The 16,337-nt window shown below is 45.4% G+C and overlaps 1 protein-coding gene across 3 annotated transcripts in view; it reads right to left on the bottom strand.

The window, feature by feature from the left end:
* Window positions 1-5,871, bottom strand: part of Gramd1c (GRAM domain containing 1C) — a 77,959-nt gene extending 72,088 nt beyond the window's left edge. For all 3 annotated transcript variants that reach the window (XM_050148891.1, XM_050148890.1, XM_050148892.1), the window contains exons 1-2: window positions 5,757-5,871; window positions 648-797 (exon numbers count right to left, since the gene is read on the bottom strand). In XM_050148891.1, coding sequence (XP_050004848.1) covers window positions 648-797; window positions 5,757-5,783 — 177 coding nt within the window. In that variant the 5' untranslated portion in view covers window positions 5,784-5,871. The remainder of the gene's footprint in view (window positions 1-647; window positions 798-5,756) is intronic.
* Window positions 5,872-16,337: the final 10,466 nt, after the last annotated feature.

Below are 16,337 nucleotides of genomic sequence, written 5' to 3' on the forward strand. Positions count from 1 at the left end.
CGCCTGTTAAACCCACTTCCAGTTGTGAGGCATTATATTTCTATCCAATACCAGAATCCTCACAGGAAATGCCGGCTTTAGAAGGAGGTCCATTAAAATAACAAATGTCAGCAGTCACACAGTGACAGACGTGTACTTCTCGAAGACTCTACAATCTCAGTGCGCCCACAGGGAAGTCGTAGTCTCTGTTTATGTGGGGAAACTGGAAGGGTAACAGAGTTACACTTTAAATGGATCTGAAGCTCCTAACTTAAAAACCCATCTTCTAGCCATTACACACTGCCGAGCGGTCCTTGTTCAGCCGCCTTTGCCACAGGAACTGAGTCCTTAAATGAAAATTACATAAAATAGCTTGTTTCTCAGCAAGACTTAGGAACAGTTTATGCAATGCTAGCTTCTTGCCAATGCGGCTGATAACACTAAGTACAATCCAATTGTGTGGCAGTGTTTTCTCAAGGAAACCGAAACGAACCATCGCACGCCATCAATCAGACAACAGCGCCTTTTAGTGGCCATATGAAAAAACAACGAGAAATGTCCTTGGGTCTCTAAAGTCACAACATCTAAAATCGAGATTCTAATCATAAAGGATTATATAAACTGTTGGGGAATTAAAGAGAATTTGTAGTCAAGATTAAAAACCCTACCCAGAAGCTCCAGTCACCGCTCCAATTATGTGTGCTCAGTCCCTGCTTTTTGGTCGACACTGTATTATTCTCATCCACAACAGGGCTAGGATTTTCCTTAGTCTCTTCCTGTAGCTCCGTGGCAAGGCTTGAATCTTCTTCATTTACTACCTGCAAATAAATGACAACAATTTATTTATTGACAAATGATATTTTGAAAGAAAAACATGTTCCAAATATATAAATTACTTTTAAAATTCATGTATTTATTTTATTTGTTGTTGCTGCTGTTGTTTCAAGATAGGGTTTCTCTACATAACAGTTCTGGCTGTCCTGGAACTCACAGAGATCAGCCTGCCTTTGCCTCCTAAATGTTGTGTTTAAAGGTATGTGCCAACACTGCCCAGCTAAAGTTCATTTAATTTAAGCTTTCTGTTGAAAAATATTTGTGTGTGTGTGTGTGCAAGTGTGTGTAAGTGTACGCCATGAATGCAAGTCGAGTTAGAAAACAACTCCCTGATTTTAGTGGGATGGCTTTGAGTTTTTCTCCATTTAATTTAATGTTAGCTGTCAGTTTGCTGTAGATAGCTTTTATTATATTTAGGTATGACCCTTGTATCCCTAGTCTCTCCAAGACCTTTATTATAAAGGGGTATTGAATTTTGTCGAATGCTTTTTCAGCATCTAATGAAATGATCATATGGTTTTTTTCTTTCAGTCTATTTATATGGTGGATTACATTGATAGGGGATGTTCTATTGGGAACTCACCAAGGCCAGCTGGCCTGGGTCTGAAAAAGCCTGGGTTAAAACCGGTCTCGCTGAACATAGCAGACAATGAGGACTACTGAGACCTCAAGAACAGGCAGTTTCGTGGATGCTCACCTTACTAGACCTGGATGGAGGTGGGTGGTCCTTGGACTTCCCACAGGGCAGGGAACCCTGATTGCTCTTTGGGGGGAGGGGGAGGGGCAGGGGAAGGGGTGGGGGGAGGGAAATGGGAGGCAGTGGTGGGGAAGAGACAGAAATCTTATATAAATAAATAAATAAATAAGAAACAAAAAAAAAAAGAAAGAAAACAACTCCCAAGGGTCAGTTCTCTGCTTCCATCATGTGTGTCCCAGGGATTGAACTCACATCGCCAGGCTTGGGGGTAACCACATTTACCCACTAAATCATCCCACCAGTCCCATAAGTCAATTTCTAAAGAAAAAAATATCAAGCACTTGGAAGATGGAAATCAGGGCTGAAGAGATAGCTTAGTTGACACAGTGCTTCCTGAACAAGAATGAGGACCTGGGCTAAAACCCCCAGCACCTACATAGAAGTTGGGCATGTGCCTGGTGCCGGGAGGGGGTGCAACGGTGAACCTCTTGGACTCAGTAGCCAGTAAACCTTGTTGAATTGGTGAACTCTGTGTTCAATGAGAGAGCTTTACCAAAAAATAACATGGGGAGTGACTAAGGCAGACACGCCACATGGACGCTTACACGTATGCACATGTATGCACACATGTATGCACACAAAGACAGAAACTAATGTTTTACTTCCACCATTCATCATTCATACATGTAGCAAATATCTTCCAACCACTGCCATTTGCTAGGTAGGTTAGTTGGTACTAGAAACAGGAAAATAAGAAAAACAAAGTTAGCCTCCCGAGGTTCATGGTCTGGGGAACGATAAGGAAACAATTTTAGAAGAAAATGTAATGGGAGAATGACCACTTTGGAGAAATATCTGTAAAGCCCAGGAGGGTCTAATTTTAGGAATAGACTACAACCTAGCAACTTAATATGCACGTGAAACCAAGGATGCCTTTAATGATAACAGAGTAGAAACCTCATCACCATTGATAAAGAAATTAGAGAAAAGTTGGATTTATAAAAATATTGATGTTAAAATTAATGAATCCTGTGTCTTGAGCAGGCCCGAGGCTTCAGTTTAGAGGACTCAAAGAAATGATTTATGCTTTGTGAAGGAAATGGCACCACTGGGTGGTTGCTCATGGAAGAGCTGCAATTTAGAGGGAGGTGGGGAAGATGATGGTCAGCAGGCACTAGAGAGATCGTGACAGCCAGGCCCCGTGAACGTCACACACCAGGCCCGGTGAACATCGCACGCCAGGCCCCGTGAACATCGCACGCCAGGACCCGTGAACATCGTACGTCAGGCACCGTGAACATCGTACACCAGGCACCGTGAACATCGTACGCCAGGCCCTGAGAACATCGTATTCCAGGCACCCCAAGAACATCGCATGCCAGGCCCCCCAAGAACATCGCACGCCAGGCCTGTGAACCTCGCACGCCAGGCCTGTGAACATCGGATGCCAGGCCCCAAGAATATCGCACGCCAGGCCCCAAGAACATCGCATGCCAGGTCCCGTGAACATCACACATCAGGCCCCGAGAACATCACCACTGTTTCCTGCTATCTTTGCCTCTGCTATAACAAGACTGTTCCTTGGGGTTGTGGGGAAAAGCACACAGGGCACGAGACAGTGGATCAGAGGAGGAAGTCAACTCAATTTAAGCTTGGGATTTCAAACCCTATGATGTCACCATGGAAGACCCTCACCCTGGTGATTCTGATCTGTGGTTCTCTGGAGGAAGAGATTCATAAACCACAATAAGGTAAGAGAGACATCTATATTAAATACATCCACCACAAAGAGAAGGGACGGACAAACCTGAATACGAGGAGAAGAAACAAACAAAAGGCCATAATTTGACATAGTTAAAAATACAGTATTTATTAAAAACAGCTTTTTTAGGATTCCATCTTCTCCTGAACTTTCCATTTGTCCAGTTTCTTTCCTTTTTTTTTAAATTTAAACAAATTTATCTATTTGTTTAGTTCACATGTGTGTCTGTGCGCTGTGCGCATGCCTGGTGCCCTCAGATCTCCTAGAACTGTTTGTGAGCCCCCATGTGGGTGCTGAGTATTGAACCCCTGACCTCTATACAACCAGCAAGTGCTCTTAACCACTGAGCCATCTCTCTGGCTGTCTCCTTAAAATAAATTGACAAAAAGGTTGACTTCTTTGCCTCTGTAACACAGAAGTTGAAGTTTGGAATTAACTTAACCATCTACTGAAATACACCCACTGGCAAATCTTCGTGCCTTTAATCAATATCAAGTAGGTTTCCCTCACGATTTTTGGGGAGTTACTCAACACAAAACAAACAACAAAGGTTATCGGGCAAGTTTCCTTTTGACTTTGGCCATCAAAATCACTGCCCTGGGCTGGTGAGTGGTTCCGCAGATAAGGACATTCCGTTGCTAAACCTCAGAACTTCAGTTCGATACCCATGTGGTGGCAGGAGAGAAACAACTGTCCAGGTTGTCCTCTGCCACGCATGCACCATGACAAGAGCATGCTCACACACACAGCAAATAAAAAAATAAACAGCGCCTTCTTTCAATTCTTAACGGGTCTAGTCCAGTCTAGCCATTCACAGACGTGCCCAGAACCTTGTCTCTTTGGCATTTTAGATCCGGTCAAGTTGATGTTCAGTATCGGCCATAACACCATCAAATGCTGACTCTCGAGGCAAGATCCAACCGAGCCAAATCTAGGCTTTGTGCCACAACCACTACAAGAGGCCCTGGCCTCTCCTGCCCTCACTGCTCATGCAGAGGCCATACAGTGCTGGAAAAAGTCACTCCTCTCTTGGGCCTTCTGTCTTCCGGAGAAGTAACTTGGGTCCAAGTGAGGGGGTGGCAGCAGGCTTTGGACACTTTCCAAACAGCATCCAGCAACCCTGCCCTAAGAGCTGGAGCTCTGTGGAGGACTATCGCTTCCTCCCTTAACCAGATGGGCCCTTGGTAAAGGGCAGGCCCTAAGGGTTTGCCAACTGACTTAAGACCAGGAAGTGGTCTTAACACGAATGCGGAAATGCTCTGGCGAGCAGCTGGCTGCACCTGTACATTTTACAGAGTCTCAGGCCACTGCTTGAGCATGGCCCTTCTGGAGTGAGCAGTTTCGCTGATCCCCAAATATAAAGCAAGGTCACACACAAGTCTGTGTATACTAAACCTATAAAGACAAGGCCTCTCCAATCACTCCTGAGCTCTTCAGAGTTCTACATTTACCCATCGCGCCCAAGGCTTTGCTCATCAAAATAGGACGCTGAACTCTTGAGCAAGTTGTCCATGGAACTCGATAAAGAAGGCCTGTGCCCATTTCTGTGGTGTGGGATAGTCACACAGAGCACCCCTGCTCAACTACAGACACAGTCGCTGCGATCCCTTTCTGTCGCCTCAGTATGAAGCCACTCTTCACCTTGCTCTGGGAAAGCCTTCTGTACCCTTCCCCCAGAGACCACAATTACCCGAGTAATAGATGCATCCTTTCACACCCGTAAAGCCTGAGCCTGGCGTCACGCCCTCAAGCTCAACCTTGCCTCCTCAACTCCACAGAGGTGTCATATTCTTCCCCCCACATTCGGCCTGTAGGTTCACTATCTGATTCTGACAGCTGACAGAACAGAGTTCACCTGCGTCCTATTTCATGGCAATGTTTGTGACCTGTCCCTTAGGTGCGCTGAAATACTTCCCTAAAAATATTTACACGCAAACCCCATGATGCTCTGAGGACAGCGTTGAGCAACCCGAGAACCTTTTATCCTGCAACAGAAGGCTTTCACCTTAAAGACCAATAATCAGCTTCTTCCATATGTCAGAGTAGGTAGTAAACAAACGGCAATGCTAGTCGAAACCAAAAAGTTGGCTGAGAGCCTGGGATTTGAACTCTGTGAGTCTTTTTAACCGAGGGCGGATAGCGAAGGGAAGTTGGCAAAAGGGATCCCAAGTCAAAAATCACAATGGAACCAGACTCACTGGGGTCTGGTGCTGAGACATCTGGATTGGAACATTTCAGGGACCAAATTCAAGCTCTTAACGCTCGGTTCCCTCCCGTCGCCCAGCCGGGAACAGGCTCGCGGGAGACACAGAAAACCGTTGCCTTGGTAACAACTTTTCGAATTAAGCCAAAGAGTACGGGGTGGGGGGCGGCGGAGGGAAAGAGAGGAATTAATTATCATAATCAGCGTGGGTTCACACAGCCACGCCGCGGAAACGGTCGGCGAAGCCACCTCTCGGGAACCTGCCCCTCGAGGCCGCTTACCTGGCGGGCAGTCAGAGCGCCCTCCATCGCCGCACGCTCCCGCGGAACCCCGCACGCGCGTCCCTGCGAGCCCCCGCCGGGAGAGGGCCGGCCAGGCGCGTGCCCGGCGCGCGCTCCCGGCTCCGTCTCTCGGAATCCCATCTCCAGTTCTTCAGTCAGAGTGCTTTGCGTCCTCTGGTGGCAATTAGTGACTATTGCCTCTGGCGAAGTCCTTAACAGTTATTGCTAGCCAGGACGTCAACCACACTTTAGTAGGGATCAGCAATGAGCCTCAACTCCTGGCACAGACTCCTGCATCTGCCATGAACGGCAGAGGGGTATTACTCTTTGCTGGGACTGGAATTTCAGTTTGGGAAGGAGAGAGTGTCCTGTAGAATGATTGTTCTCCAATATGGATGTACTCTACGTCACGGTATGCTTAAAAACGAACACTCTAGGCCGGACACCATCCACACGCCTCTCAACCAAGCAGTAGGGAGGCAGGAAGGCCATGAATTGGAGAGTAGCTTGCGACACATTGAAACTCAAGGCCTATCAGACAGACCTGGCCTCACAAGAAAAGAGAAAACAAACAAAAAACTAGAAATCCTCTGGTAAAATTTTATGTTTCTCTTTTATACTTATAAAACGCATGGAGCAAACACCAATAAGTACTGGAAGAGACAGAACTAGATAGGTCAAGCCCTGTGGAGTGGCACAGCCAGACTTCTAGCTTTGCCACATTATATGCAAAACACCAGAGGGTCGGAAGGTTCCGTCCTTGAGAGAATCAGAGTTCATTTCCTAGAACCCTCCTCAGGCAACTCAGCCTCCTGTAACTCAAGCACCATAGCATCCTCTGGCTTCCACCAGCACTGCACTCAAGAGTATAGGTCTGGGTGTGTGTGTGTGTGTGTGTGTGTGTGTGTGTACACACACATCACACACAATCACTTTAAAAATCAATGTAAAAAAATGAAACAATGAAACATTGGTGTGGGAAGTCCTTCTGTATATGTGTTGTTTTCATTGGTTAATAAAGAAGCTGCTTTTGGCCAATGGCTTTACAGAATATAGCCAGGCTGGAAGAGATATAAAGAGAGTAGGCAGAGTCAGTGAGAAGTCAAGGAGCTCCAGCAGAGACAGATGCCAGGGATGGAACTTTACCTAGAAAGCCACAGCCATGTGGTGATACACAGATTAATGGAGATGGGTTAGTTTAGGATGTAACAGCTAGCTGAAAATATGCTTAAGCTATTGGCCAAACAGTATTGCAAGTAATACAGTTTCTGTGTAGTTATTGCCAGACCGGGTGGGACGGAAACCTCCGCCAACAGGACTTGAAAGTCTTGTCTTAGTTACTGAAACAACTATTACCAAAAGAGAAAAACAAGGAGCGAAGAGGGAGGGGAGCACAAGCGGGGACCAGAGTTCTTCAGTCTGAGCCAGGCACCGTGGCACATGCCAGCCATCATAGCACTAAGGAGGTAAAGGTAGCAAGATTGGGAGTTCAAGGCCAGCTTCAGCTGGCTTTGCTACAGAATGAGTTTGAGGTCAGTCCAGCTACATGAGACTCTGATTCAAAAGCAGCAGCCGCCCTCCAAGGAGCAGAAGAAAAGAGGAGCACGAACTGTGAGCTGGCAGATGGCTGTGACAGGAGAAGCAGGCTCAGGTAGTTCTCAGGCATGGAATTCAAAGAAAGAACGAAGGAAAGAAAGAGATGTGCCCCTCCTATGGCTTTGGCACGCCTCTGGAGACTATCACTGCACGACACGTCACCTAAAATCATAGACTCTGGGAGCGAGAATAGTCATTCACTATCTCTCGTGGCTTCCATTGGTCAGAGACATAGAAATAGCACAAGTGGAAAGTTCTGGCTCATGGTCTATCACAAGACTGCTCTAGGCAATCATGTGACACTCTGGTCCTCAGACTGCCTGGCTGAGCTTGGGGCATCCATGTCCGAAGAGCCTTACTTACAGAACTGGTAGACTGGTATTGACTATTGGTCCGGGGCCTCGGTGCCTCTCTGCTAGGACTTCTCCAAAGGACAGCTTGAGTCCTCATGTTGTGGCCGTGCTTTTCCTCAGGACGTATGATCTGAGAGACAGGTGAAAGTGACAATGACCTAACTTTAGAAGCTGCACGTTGTTGCCCTGCATTCTAGTCACCAGCAGGGTGACAGGGTCACTGGATATGAGCCCAGCTACCTCAGGTGACACGGGGCGAAAACAACCTGAGCGGCCTGCTGAGAGAGCAAGATCCTCAGAGGAAAGCCAGGCTCAGGGAGTTCAGAGAATTTCATAGGAAATATAGAGAACTTGGAATGAAGGGGATTGTGTTAATGTCTCATCTTGAGTTCTGTAGAACACTAAGGGCAGAGGTTGGGATTGAGGGCAGGAATGTAAAGACATGAGTTGGAAGAACATGTGTGCACTGCCAGGACCACATCCCATCGTGGGACTTCCCACTTACCGTCTCCCAGAGACCCTCCGGCCGAGCTGATACACTACACGCTGTAATTTCACTCTTACCTAAGTGACAGTTCCCTGACGTGTGCTTTCTAGCTTATATTTCATTTTGTGACTAGTTTTAAGGAGTTTAAACATTTCACTTTTTTTATTTGTTTTTATGATACAGGGCCCCAGAAGTCCTGGAAATCTTTCTGTCTCTCCCTCCCAAGCGCTGGGATTACAGGTGTGCACCACCATACCTGGCTTCAAAACTCCTTACTAGTCAATGTGATTAGCTTAGTCCAAAGTTCTCAAGAAATATCACCAATAATTTTCAGTCACATATTTTTAGTTCTGCTACCTCATCAAAAGTGAGTGAATACATGGGGCTGGAGGGATCATTTACAAGTTAAGTGCATGAACGTGGAAGCTTCCAGTGGTCTCTAATCTCTATTCCAGGGCATCTAGCACCCTCCTCTGGCCTCCAAGAGCTCCAGGTACACATGTGGTGCACATACATACATGAGGGCAAAACATTCACGTACATGAAGATGAATCACTTTTTAAAAGTGAGAGAATGCAGTCTGGACATTGTTTAATCTTTTTCCTAATATGTGCCAAAACTAAAGGACAAGGAACGCTAAAAGCAAGGGGATTTTCTAAGCTGTGCAGCAATGAGACAAGTAGTGACGGATCCATACAACTGAGAAAGCCAAGCCCCAAACTGAGCAGCGGGAAAGCGGAGGGCCCAGCTGATTTGCACCAGAGTGCTCAAGAGCCAGAGAAACAGCCACGCTAATGTCCTCGGAAACTGGAGACAAATGAGAAGGGTATATCCCAGGTATCTGCTCTCCAGGCTCCTGGTAAACTCTACTTTTCATATGTACAATGTCGCCTTAAATCACTACTTACCCTCCTTGAGAAACAAAGCATCGAGAAACTGTTTATTCAGAAACAAATAAAAACAGCATGTGGAATGCAGACAATGGAAAATAGAGGCAGAACGCTGAAGAGAGCTGCCAAGGGGATGCGGAAGCCACTTTCCAGATCGGGCGGTGTGGATTGGTTATGGAAGGTGGCCGGTTCTTCTCCCAGTTGCCTTCACGTTCCGCTTCGCCCCACAGATTGCTTCCTCGCTTGCTCCTGAAAGTTGCAGGTCGCCCTAGAAGCCTTAGAAGCAGCGAACATCAGACAGTCCATCCTTGGACCGTATTTTTTGCCAGTTATGCACCTTTTTCTCAGTCGCTCCAAATACCAGGACCTTGGGTCTGCCAGGACAACCTCAGGCCTTCACACTGACGTTTGTAGCTGGAAGCTGTTCTCCGTCTCACCCAGTCCCACTGGACCATTCTCTCTCCTGCCCACTGGTCTCCGCAGCCACTTCTTAAATAAACATTCTGAGGCTTAATATTAATTATAATTGCTTGGATGATGGCTCGGGCTTCTTACTGGCTAGCTGTACACATAAACCAATCCATTTCTAGTGATCTGTGTTTCACCATGTGCCATGTGGCTTACTGGTAATACTTACACGTCCAGTGGCTACTGGCGGTGCCTTCTTTCTCCCTGTCTCTTGTCTTGGATTTCCCACCTAGTTATATTCTGCTCCGCCCACAGACCAATGGTAATAAAACAGATCCACAGCGTACAGAGGGGCATCCCACATCAGACTTTCTTGGAAAGACACTCATGAACCCTCAAGCAACTGAAGTTAAATCACAGCCCTCAGGCACTGGGACTTGTATTTTCTTTGAAAGCCTTTCTATGATAGTGGCAACATCCGCCTTTTTTATACAGTAAGATTGGTGCTTGCTATATCGTTCTTTTCCTTTTTTTTTAAAACATGAATATATTTAGAGGTACATTGTGGATGATCTAGCTTTAAAACAACTACTGACTAATACAAAAGTAATGTTTATATTTTGGGGAAAGAAAATGAAAGCAATTGGGTAAGAAAAAATTGTTATACCAATGTTCTATTTCTCAAACTGAGTAATGGGTTCCTACACTGTGTTTAAAAAAAATTGTGTAAATATCATATATTCTACTTTGTATGATATATATCATATATTAAACAAAGTAAACAATAAAAGCAATGGTCTTTCAATTTAGATATTGCTTAGAACTGTTTTGTTCTCTTTTCATTTGTTTGTTTTGAGGCAGAGTTTCACCATGTAGCTCTGATTGGCCTAGAACTTTCTATGTAGACTTAGCTGTTCTTCGATTCAGAGATTCACATAGTCTCCCAAGTGCTAGAACTAAAGGCGTGCACCATCATCCTTGGGCTAGACAGTGGTTGTTGGATGTCGACTGACCAAGTTTTATTATGATTTGGATAGATTTTGTAAAACGAAATTAGCCAGAACTTATTCATAACCTGATAGGAAAGGGCCAAGGAAGAAAGGAGGTTTGAGAGAGGTTGGGTAGACAATGAGGCAAGCTTTCCTGGGGCAGAGGCATCGGTGCCACTGGACAGAACTTAGAAGGCTGAGATAAGGTAACGTGAAGCCGGTTAGTATTTGAGTAAGAAGAAAAAGGAAACAAACAAACAAACAAACAAACAAACAAACGCAAGCTGTAGAGTTCCTAGGTCACTTGCTCCAGGTTCCTCGATCCATGTTTCATTAAACTGTGAATTATTTAAACCCATCCCGAGCCAGTTTCTAAACTGAGATGCCTTATGCTATCTAATGCCGCACTATGACATCTGCTGCTAAATACACAGGCGCAGCTGCCTTGACCCGCCGCTTCTTCCAGCTCTCTCCGATTCTGTTGCCTCAGAGGTTTCGATGAAGCTTTTAAGAACTGCTTTACTATTGCAAAGATATAAGCTAATCTTTCCCAATAAACTATCAATGGTATAATTACAGTGTTGAAAATGTTTTTTCTAATTTTATTTATTCTTTGAAAATTTTATACACGTGCACAATGTACCTTGAGCATATCCAACCCCCTCCAGCTTCCAGTGTCCTCCAGGATGCCCTTCCCCCACCATCACAACCCCCTCCTAATTTCATGTCCTATGTATTTCAGCTCACTGAGTACAATTAGTGCTGCCTGTATTTACATGGGTGTGGGCTCATCCACTGGGCTGTGGGGAACCAACCAGCGGCCACATCCCCAAAGGAAAGTGACTCTCCCTTCTCCAGCAGCCAGCAGCTGCAAATAACTCCTTTATTCGAGACTCTTCCTAGAGAGTAGCCATCTTCAGAAGCCATGCGATCTATTTCATTGGCTCTAATGGGTAGTACTTAATAAAAATCTCTAGAGAGACCAACAGCAATTTAGCAGCTAATTCATGGGTAAACGCTAATTCTGCCTAAGGAAGATAAGAATAGAAATTGTGTCCACAAGAGTAGGAAAATGGATTTGTGGGTAAAGTGCTTGCTGTACAAACGTGAGGACCTGAACCCACCTAAGATGCAGCAATACTTGCCTGGAGTCCCAGCACAGGGATGGAACAGGAAGGGCTTCGGGCTTGCTGCTTAGCAGGTCCAGCTGAGTGAGTGAGTGAGCTTCAGTCCCTTGGAAGATCCTGGCTCAGCAATTAAGATGGAGAATGATGGAGGAACATAGCTATGTTAACAGCTCTGTCCTCCACAGCCTCATGCATAGACACATGCACCCAGACACACCCACACATGCACACACACACACGCACACACATACACACTCACACATAGAAACAGATACACCCACACATGCACACACACACTCACAGAGACACACACATGCACACCCCCCACAGACACACACTCACACCCACACTCACAGACACACATACAGACACACTCACACATACAGAGACACCCACACACTCACACATACTCTCACACAGAGACACACATGCACACACACATACAACCAAGGATGCACATACACACATGCACACACACAAACTCACACAGACACACACACAGACACAAAACACATGAGAGAGAAACTGTGGTTAGTATGATTGTAAACCTGTGCTAAAAACATATGAAATATGAAATGCATGTTAACTATGTTTGTCGAAAAGGGAGAAGAGAATACAAACGCCTATGAGAATCTTACTTGGGTACATCTAAAAATAAACACAACCTAGAAAACAGAATCTACCTGTGAGTTAAATTCTGGAACAGAATAGAAACTGGATAGCATTGAGTAGAAAAATGATTTGCTGCGCCTGGGAGTGCACACCTTTAATCCCCACACTCAGAAGGCAGAGGCAGGCGGATCTCTGTGTGTTTGAGGCCAGCCTGGTCTACAGAGCTAGTTCCAGTACAGCCAGAACTACATAGAGAGAAATCCTGTCTCAGAAAAAAAAAAGAGAGAGAGAATGCTGTAGGATAATCCTTTTGTATGCTGTGAATATGTATTCCTCTCATGGGTTAATGTAGAAGCTGCTTTGGCCTATAGCCAGGCAGAATAAAGCCAGGTGGGAAAGCCAAAATGAAGATACAGGGTGAAAGAAGGGCAGAGTGGGGGTGGGGAGAGAGACGCGAGCCAGCCACCCAAGAAACAAGATGCTAACAGACTGGTAAAGCCATGGCCACGAGGCCGTGCATAGATTAATAGAAATGGGTTCATTTAAATCTAAGAGCTAGTTAGTAATAAGCCTGAACTATAGGCCAAACATTCTGTAATTATTTAAAAGCAGCTGCGGGGCGGGGTGGAACAGAGAAACTTCTATTTACAAAAGAGGACTAGGTTCAAATCCCATCACTCAAAAGGTGGCTCACAACCATCTGTATCTTCAGTTCCGGGCGGGGGGTCCAATGCCCTCTTTGGCCTTTGCAGGACCTGCACTTATATGGTGCACAGACATGCATGCAAGAAAGATGCCCCCACACATAAATTTATACTGAAGGGGAAAGTTTAAGTGAACATTGTTAGGTGTCCTGGTGGGGAAATACTGCGCTCCTTTGGTGGTGGTTGGGGTGCTAGAGATTAAGACAGAGCCTTGTGCATGCTAAGTGACTGCTCTGCCACTGAACCGCATCCCCGGTCCTAAAGTCCACACTGCTATGAATCCCTTGAAGGCCTTCTATTCTTGAGCATGTCTTAGTATAGGCTGCTGTTCTGACCCCAGGCCACAGAACTGGGCAACCCTACAGCTGTTTCTGCTCAGCAACAATATCTATGGAGGACAGAACAGCCTCAGTTTTGTCAGCCAGAGTAGGGCCTCCAACAGAGAGGGCTGTGAGGTGATATCAGGAAGAGCCTGCTCAGGGGACACAAGAGTGAGAAAACAGGAGAGAATAGTGGGCATACCCAAAGTTTAGCCTCAGCCGGATCCCACAGGAGGTCTGGAGCCTGAAGACCACCATAAACTGTCACCCTGAGACAGGCGGGTTCGTATCCTGGAGGCGCAGAGGCTTCCCCTCGTTGCCCAGTGTGGTGGTTCCCGTGGGCCAAGGGCCCACTTCAGTGTTGGGAGTCTGTAGCTGTCCATTTCCAGCTGGCTCAGTGAGGGAGGGGCCAAGGCTAGCTCTCCAACAGAGACTACTGCACATCAGATTTTGTGGATTGGTTTTTCTCTTTCCTTTTGCCCTCTTTACCATTTACTTGGGTTTATATTTTGACTCAACTATTTTTAACACTACTCATTAATAAATTAAAAATAAACCCAGCTTCTGATTATTTAAATGTCTCTTGATTTCGAATCTTGGGTCATTGCTATTTAAAATACTTCTCAAAAGCAAAATTAAAAGATTAAACTATTTTCAATAAAAGTAAACAAATGTCTTCAATGTATGTACAGTGCTGAAATACGAGCGGCGGGGCTGAATCCCAAGCACCCTGGCCGCCTGGCTAGCTTATGCCCCGAAATAACAACACACAAACTGTATGCATTTAAGCACTGCTTGGCCCATTTCTATCTAGCCTCTTCTAGGCTAACTCTCGCACTGGGACTAGCCCATTTCTAATAATGTGTGTAAGCACCCCAAGGTGCGCTTACCGGGAAGATTCTAGCCTACGTCCATCCTGGGTCTGAGCTTCATAGCGTGTGTCTCTGAGAGCAGAGCTGTCGAGTCTGAGCTCACTTCCTCTTCCTCCCAGCATTCTATTCTGTTTACTCCTCCCACCTATGTTTTAACCTATCAGGGCCAAGAAGCTTCTTTATTGCTTAACCAATGAAATCAACAGAATGATATATGACACTCCCACATCAGTACGGTGTGTAAGTATTTTTGCTAAAAGGGCTTTTCTGTAAAGTGTGCGTGGAGACAAAATCTGTCCAGGGCTCATTAACTTGCTTGTGAGGCATTAGCTGTCCTATACACCGGAACTCTGTTCAGGGTATCCTTACGTCTGCTTCATTTTGAGATATGTTCTTACTCTGTAGCACTAGACAACCAGCAACTTGCCATGTAACAGCATAGGAGGGAGAATGGGTGACCCTTCAATGTTCATTCTCCCCTTCATGCTATGGAACTCCCGGACATGCTACTCAATGACGGCAGTGCTTGTGTGTGTATGTGTGTGTGTGTGTGTGTGTGTGCGTGCACGTCTGTCTCTCTCTGTGTATGTCCCTATTAGTGTGTATGTATGTGTGGGTTTGTGTCTGTGTGAATGTGTGTATGTATCTGTTTTGTGTATCAATGTGTGTCCATTTGTGTATATGTCTTTGTGTGTGTGCACGCGCATGTGTGTGTGTGTGTGTGTGTAGGATGGAACCCAGGTCCTCTTACAAAAAGTGACCAGGAACTCTGAGAATGAACTAAATCCCCAGCCCTCTAATGTTTCAGTTTAAAATAAAATGGTCCCATACTAGCCCAGAATGGAGCATAATAAATGTTTATTTAATAGGGGGTGAACTCACAGAAAGGGTAGCAATACACAGTCCTCTGCGTGCATTGGGAACTGGAACTGAATCCAGCAGCCAAGAGGCCCACACACACTTTTCATCTGCATTTATAATACACGAGACCACACCCAAAGCAGGCCGGGATCTTAGAGGCTATTGGCTGAAGGAGTTCCCACAGCACTCAAAAACCTAATTTGTTAAATATTTGTAGATTTGGTTGCTGTTATTTTTAGACCGACTTACCAAGAAGCAAGACTGCTCTTGAACTTGTGATTTTCCTTTCTCAGCCTCCAGAGTGTGGGGATTACCAACATGTGCCACCACAACCAGCTTGATCATTTTCCTCTTTATTATCCAGAAATAAAACTGACAATTTAGGTACATGTTTTATTAAAAAAAAGGTAACATTTAGCTCAAATATAAAAAAAGTGTTGTGAAATATGTAATTAAATATGTAAATGTGCAAGCATTTCTTGCTGTGATGACATCATGACCAAGGCAACTTATAAGTGCAGATGTTTATTGGGGCTCAAGTTTTGAGGGTTGCAATCCATGATCACCATGGTAGTGGACATGGCAGCCGGCAGGCAAGCATGGTGCAGGGGCACTAGCTGAGTGCTTACATCCTAACCCTAAGTCACTAGGCAGAGAGAGCTAGCTGGGAATGGCAAGGACTTTTGAAACCACAAAACTGCCCCTGGTAATACATCTCCAAAAGGCCACACACACTAATCCTTCCCAAGCAGTTCTACCAACTAGGGATTGGTATTCCTTGTTGTGAGTTACAGGGTCTCAGATCGTGCAGGCTGGCTTGAACTACCTCTATAGCTGAGTCCAATGTTGAATATCACCTTCTGCCTTCACTCCCAAGTGCAGGGATAACCGACATGACACAATGTCATGCTACGGTCATTTTCTACAAGAGTTCAAATAGACTATCACTGAATCTGGAGTGAATACGACTTAATACAGGTGATAGGGTTCATGCTAAACTTCTTTTGGGCAGAGCAGGAGCAGCTGGGACAGGGGTGCATTTGTAGCTGCATTTGTTAGTTCCTACTAAGGACCTCTACATTCTGGGGATCTGTTCAATCCTAATTTAAAATTCTCCTGAACCTGTGTGAATGATGCTCAATGCTTACTTAGTGATAGAATTTTTATCACTTTGACTAACAACCACACGATTCAAATATCAAGAAAAACAACTTAGCTTTGAAGTACCCTGTCTGAGTGTTGCAGTTGCTACAAAGAAACACCATGACCCAAAAGCAAGTTGGGGAGCACAGAGTTTATTGGGCTCGCACATCTACATTGTAGTCCATCATGGAAGGAAGTCAGGACAGGAACTCAAACAGG

This window comes from Alexandromys fortis, unplaced genomic scaffold, assembly GCF_014885135.2.
Source record: "Alexandromys fortis isolate MF-2015 unplaced genomic scaffold, M_Fortis_MF-2015_v1.1 scaffold_4, whole genome shotgun sequence".
Lineage (NCBI taxonomy): Eukaryota > Metazoa > Chordata > Mammalia > Rodentia > Cricetidae > Alexandromys > Alexandromys fortis.